Here is a 6000-nt window from a genome sequence, read left to right as displayed (position 1 = left end):
ATACTGGAAAAGTATTACTTTGGCTTAATAGACAAACGAATCAGCTATATACTGATATAAGATTTAAGGGTCTGTGATGAGTGATAGTAGCTGGCTAAAATAATTTCATCATAAAGTTGGGTCAAATGTGAGCAGGGTTGGATGGCACAACTGTAAAAATTATCATCTGTAACTGTAATTGTATTTTTGAGTGATTGGAACCATTTTAAAGGGTTTAAACAATGTTTGTGTTGTTATTTTATTATTGATAATATCTTGAATGGTCATTGGCGAAAGTATTTTGACATTCCCACAGATAAACTGTTTTTTAAATGGGCAGATATTCAATGAAATTATCATTTTCTTGTTGTTGTTTGGATTAAATGCTGACATTGTTTTTTATAGGTCACTTTTTTGAAACTATATAACATTTATTCATAGCTGAGACCTTAACCTTTCATTTGCCGCTGGTTAGAATATTCTAACATATTTTTTGCCAGAGAAATGCAGAAGTGAAATGTGTGCCAGCCAACCCCGGTCTCCCCCAGTAGGTGGCGGTAATGCTGCATACATCCATGCTTCGCACCTGTCACCACACACGAAGAAGAAGCAACATTAGAGGAGGGCGTAGAAGAAGAAAAGTACCCCGCGTTTGTTTACAGTTTATGTCCGACAGACTGAGCAGCCAGTACTTCATGTCATACTTGTGCACTTGGTGAGATACATGTTTTAATCACGTATAGCACGTTACAACTTTAACGTTACAGTTCAGACTTTGTAGCGTAACGAAATTTGGTAGCATTGGATTGCCGCCATAACGCTAGCTAACGTTATCTGATGCTATCTACTGTTAAAGGTGTCTCTTCATTGTTAACCACTGTCTTACCAGGCTAACTTAGGTGAGTTAATATACTTAGTAAAATGATGTTATACGTGTCTGTTGTAGTAACTGTCACGCTTTAACTACAGAGCCGACAACCCATTATTTACTGCACTGTCTCTGTTGTTATTGAATATTTTGTATGAAATATTAATTAGCGTTAGCTTGGTAATGTAACAGAAGCTAACTACGAGGTTGTAAATTAGCTGAGTGCTAATAGACAAGCTACATCCGCAGTTGACGTTGAATACTGGTTGTAGATCTCTCGATATTCTTCAAATCAAACGTCTAGCTTTCATAACTGACTTCTTAAAACTACAACACTGAGAAACACACACTTCTTTGTGATTACATACTGCTGTTGTTGTGGCTGTGTAGCATGCTAATATTAAACGTGTAGGTACTGTTATTGTAACACTTTTCACAACGTAGTGTAACACCAAAAAATGTTTGCTTTCTTTCCAGATAAGAGAAGAAAGCATACCAAATTTTATAACTTCTTCAAGTGTCTTTTCAAAGCTTATCTTAATCCACAGAGTCTGTGTAGGACCTAGGATATGTATTTACCCTCTGTTATTTATTGTTTGTTTAGGCTGCACACCTTCTATTGGTCAGTTTTACTTCTGGTAGCTGTTACTGGTACCAGGCTGTGGTGTCATGTTATTTTACCTGTTCATTCACTGTGGCAGCTTTTAGACAAAGAGGGTGAGTTTTTGGCTCTAATATTTTTTGGTGATGTAATACTTCATTTCATCCCATTTTGCTTTAGTTATCTTAGTTGTTTGTTTAATAAATCATCATAAAATGCACAGTTACAAGCCTACTCGGCATGGTGCATGGTCCCTCAGGAAACACTCCTTGGATGGGAGCATTGGTGCATTCAAACTGGTGTCTGAACAGAAGTAATGATCATCTTTTATTTTTGTCTTGACATTTCATGAACCCAGGGATGGATACTGATTACCATTTTGAAACACTGCATGGCAACGGCGATCATGACGGCGCTGATGTCACCTCCTGGGTTTCAGTGTGTCCCAGAGGCCTCTGGAAAGTCCAGCAGAAGCAAACACACGAAGGGAGTCAGCAGACTAACTCTGGAGATGATGCATGTATGATGCTTTTCTATTACTTTCTTCCTCAATATGAATTATTCAATTTTAGTACATATTTTTGAAATAAAAATGTAGTCAGTGTGTAGTAATGTAGCTCATATTATGTCTTTTTGTCTCCTCCAGCATGTTCATCCAGTTACTGTCCAAGGTTGGGTTCACTGTGTCAAGTCCGAGTGCGGCTCAAAGCCAACGTGGATGAAGCAGACAGTTCAGTATCTGAAAAGGGAAATGAGCAGCTGTCAGTCCAACTGGAACAGTCAGCCACTGAGGTTGCAGAGGCTACAGCCTTCCCAAGGTGTCTGGACTCTGTGCTGCAGGTCCCACTGGGTGACTGGATAACACTGAGGTTAGGTGATGGGCAGTGCGATATCACAGAAAGGTGCGTGGAGAGGATGACAGTGGGAGAAAAATGTGAGGTAAGAGTGAACAGAGGACTTGAAAAATTATGTATTGAGTGTCTGTGTGTCAACTTTTGGTGAAATTCTCTGCAAATTGTCTGTAAAAACTGACTAAATCCACCATTTTGATCATTATTGGGTTTTAGTTTTACATATGTGAAGACTGTATATTTGCAATATCCTGACATATATATTGACAGCTTACAGTCAGTGGTGAAAGAGGGTTTCTCGCTTGAATATGGATTGCAGGCTCAGTAGTTGCACATATCTTCCTTTGGTCATTATTTTTCCAAACAGGTGAAAGGATCCAGTCAGTCTAATCATTGTGTTTTGCTTCTCAGATACTGATTTCTCCAACGGGACCAGATGTGTCTGTTCCCCATCCTGCTGAGGAAAACCTGCCTTTATGTGCCACAGTTGAACTCAAAGCTTTCACACCAGGCAAGGAATCCTGGGAGGTGTGTCCTCGTGACAAGTGGCAGTGGGTGAAGTCACACAAAGAGAGGGGTGGAGTGAGATTCAGAGGCGGGGATGTGTGGGGAGCAGCAGACAGCTACAGCCGCGCCCTCAAGCTTCTCATCACTCTCCATTACCACGTTAGAGAGGCGACACCAGAAGTGGAGGAGCAGACAGACACAGACACTGGTCACCTTCCTTCAACTAATGAATTCAGAACCATCAAAGCAGAGCTCCACTCAAATATGTCCTTGTGCCAGCTCAAACTGAGCCAGCCAGAGCGAGCTAAGGCCAGTGCAACTAAAGCTACTCAGCTGGAACCAGGCGGGGCTAAAGCCTGGTACCGACTGGGCCAAGCATGTCAGATGTTGAATGAGCTGGAGGAGGCCAGGCAGGCGTTTAGGAAACTGTTGGAGATACAGCCAGAATCACCTGCTGCTTTGAAGGCCCTTAAAGATGTAGCAAGTAGAGAGAAGGAGAGAAATGCACAGTTGGGACTTAGACTCAGCAAAATGTTCAGCTGAGGATGAAATATGGCAGTGTATTATCGAATGTTACATGTGAGACGGTATGTTTCTTTCTCAACATTCAGCACGAAATGGAAGTGCACCTACAGCCACTGGGCTCAAGAGTACAGCTATTAGGGTATGGTCACACATGAGCCAAACTAACACTGGTGAATATTCACCTCCTGCTCACTTACCCTGTGTGCTGCTATCCAATGCTGCAGGAATCTTAATTTCCCTGAGGGAGTCTTCTCAAGGGATTAATAAAGTTCTGTCTAATCTAATCTCTAATCTTCCATTCAGTTCGAGGATAAAACATTTGCTTCTGGTGGCATCGCAAATTCACATCTTCACATCGCGTGGAACTTTGGTGAACTTTGGCCGGCAAAGTTGGAGCCTCAACCAACAGCAAAGAAGTATGTATGGAAGACACTGACTGTTGCCAAGACTGCCTGATATGTGACATGAAAAGTACGAACTGCCCCATGTAAGAGGTGCTACCTGGCTGGCATACGTTGGGAGACAGGCGTGGCAGGCAACCAGTAACATCATATTTTACAATATTTAACAGCAAGCTAGCCTTCGGTGTTCGTCAGATCAGGCAGCGCCCACATTGAGCTAGAATACAGCCTTGGTTGGCAAATGTCACTGGCCTGCATTTGTTCATGTGTAACTGTACCCTTAATCTGTGACTGCACGATATTATCCCAGCTCTTATGAGTGAGATGCCTGAATGTAACTTCAAAGTAAAAATGAGATGTGAAAAACTTATTTTGGTGTAATTCATAAATTTAAACAGGAGTGAGGAGAGTGTGGGATCATGGTGGTATTCTTTGTGTGCATTATATGAAATAGGCTTTACAACTATGGTCGATGTAGTTCCTCCAGGTAGCCACAAGGTGTCAGACTTTGCCCTGTTACATGGTAAATGCTGTTGGTGGTCGATCACAGTGGCGGACTGTGCAGTGTATTGTGTCAAAATGCCGAAACCCGGGATCGAACCAGGGACCTTTAGATCTTCAGTCTAACGCTCTCCCAACTGAGCTATTTCGGCGTGTTTTAAATGAGAAAATATCCGGTATAAGAATTGTTCATGTATTAATTCGTGAAAAAGGTCGATTTTGCATTATGATAAACATATATTGCTCACAACATACATATGGAGTATATGTGGTTATGTCCTCACCAGGGCGGAAACTCGACGAACCTGTTATCCAGTTCAGTGCTGATGTAGCGTTTCCACAGGCTGAGCTTTCTCCCACCTAACTCAAGTGAAATCAGTATTTTCTACATATTTCTGCTGTGTACAACTGTGGAGGACAGAAAATGGCATAAGCATAAATAAATAAATAAACGTATAAACGCATACATAAATATATAAAGAAACAAGTAAATGTGGAAATAATTAAATACGTGAATTAAAATATAAATAAATATATTTACATGTATTATTTATTTATACATTTATTTATTTATTTATTTCCACATTTATTCATTTATTTATTTCTGTATTTGTGCTTTTCTACATGTATTTATTTCCACATTTATTTATGTATTCATTTATTTATTTATTTATTTATTTCTACAAGGACAAAACATGACATAAGTATAAATAAATGAATAAATACATGTAGAAATGCATAAATAAATAAATGTAAATATATTTATTTATATTTTGATCCATGTATTTAATTATTTATTTTCACAATTATTTATTTATACATTTATTTTTGCATTTATACATTTATATATTTATTTATTTATTTATTTATTTATTTATACTTACGTCATTTTCTGTCCTCCATATACAACAGCATAACACATATAGTTTACTGAGCTGTGCCTCTGCCTTGTTATAAGTTATTAATATCCCATATTTCTTGAAAGTCTGCATTGCATTAGAATTTAAAGATATTTTTATATAACATTGGTGTGATTTTTATGAAAAACCCTTTTGATTCTTTTGATCCGTGGACCCTTCCAGACTAAAGGAATATGAATAACTTACAAGTAATTAAGGAATGGACACATAATTTGAGGTAGCCAACAACCCGTTTTTTCCATCCAAAGATCTTCCATTAGAAAACATGAATTGCTTGGCAACCAGAGGAGGCGTCTAATTGAGACAGGCCTTAATTTGTCAAAATGTGTAGCCACACCGGGCTAAAATAAGAGACTGGGTGTTTCATTGGGACTGGGCTTTTAATTGAAGTTTTACAGTATTCACAAATGTAAAATACTGGGGTGTAGCAGGAAATGGTGTAAAAGCACATAACTAGTGGTCATGAATATTTTAGTACGACTAAAAGGGATTAAAGATACTCAAGTAAATTTCATAAAGAGAGCTATCATTACAGTGAAGCTTGTCAGTTAAAGCATCAAATACAAATACTTGAGACAAACACTTGAATATGGGTTCCATGTGAAAGAGTCACTTTATATCCCCAAAAGTAGTGTTGTTCAGTCTATTCATGATCAGAGTTGAGGAGAAACTAGTTACCTGTAATTGTAATCTCTTACAGCAAATGAGAAAAAAGAATGTCTTGTTTTGGCACGGTCTATTTCCTGATATTTTTCAGCTTTATTGCCCAGTTTGAAACATTTGTTAAAAAGTAATCAAATGTAGTAGTTACATTACTCATTATATTTTTAACAGGGTAAGTAGCAGT

At 38.5% G+C, this 6000-nt stretch overlaps 1 protein-coding gene and 1 non-coding gene across 6 annotated transcripts; one reads left to right on the top strand and one right to left on the bottom strand.

The window, feature by feature from the left end:
- The first annotated feature begins 588 nt into the window (after positions 1–588).
- Positions 589–4102, top strand: fkbpl (FKBP prolyl isomerase like). 5 transcript variants are annotated; one of them, XM_078170022.1, is made up of 6 exons: positions 606–694; positions 1452–1509; positions 1549–1564; positions 1807–1968; positions 2095–2387; positions 2711–4102. In XM_078170022.1, the coding sequence occupies exons 1-6, from the start codon at positions 645–647 to the stop codon at positions 3347–3349; spliced, it is 1218 nt and encodes a 405-aa protein (XP_078026148.1). In that variant the 5' UTR covers positions 606–644; the 3' UTR covers positions 3350–4102. The 5 variants fall into 5 exon arrangements, with proteins under 5 accessions (XP_033484217.1, XP_078026148.1, XP_033484216.1 ...); XM_078170024.1 differs by lacking the exon at positions 606–694 and adding an exon at positions 701–878; XM_033628325.2 differs by having other exon boundaries at positions 1452–1564.
- A 210-nt stretch (positions 4103–4312) lies between these two features.
- trnaf-gaa (transfer RNA phenylalanine (anticodon GAA)) lies at positions 4313–4385 on the bottom strand. Its single transcript has one exon. It is a non-coding gene; the product is annotated as a tRNA-Phe (tRNA).
- Between the last annotated feature and the right edge of the window lie 1615 nt (positions 4386–6000).

This window comes from Epinephelus lanceolatus, chromosome 8, assembly GCF_041903045.1.
Source record: "Epinephelus lanceolatus isolate andai-2023 chromosome 8, ASM4190304v1, whole genome shotgun sequence".
NCBI lineage: Eukaryota > Metazoa > Chordata > Actinopteri > Perciformes > Serranidae > Epinephelus > Epinephelus lanceolatus.
Note: the sequence above shows the minus strand (reverse complement) of the source record. Positions and strands in the feature narration are given on the sequence as shown.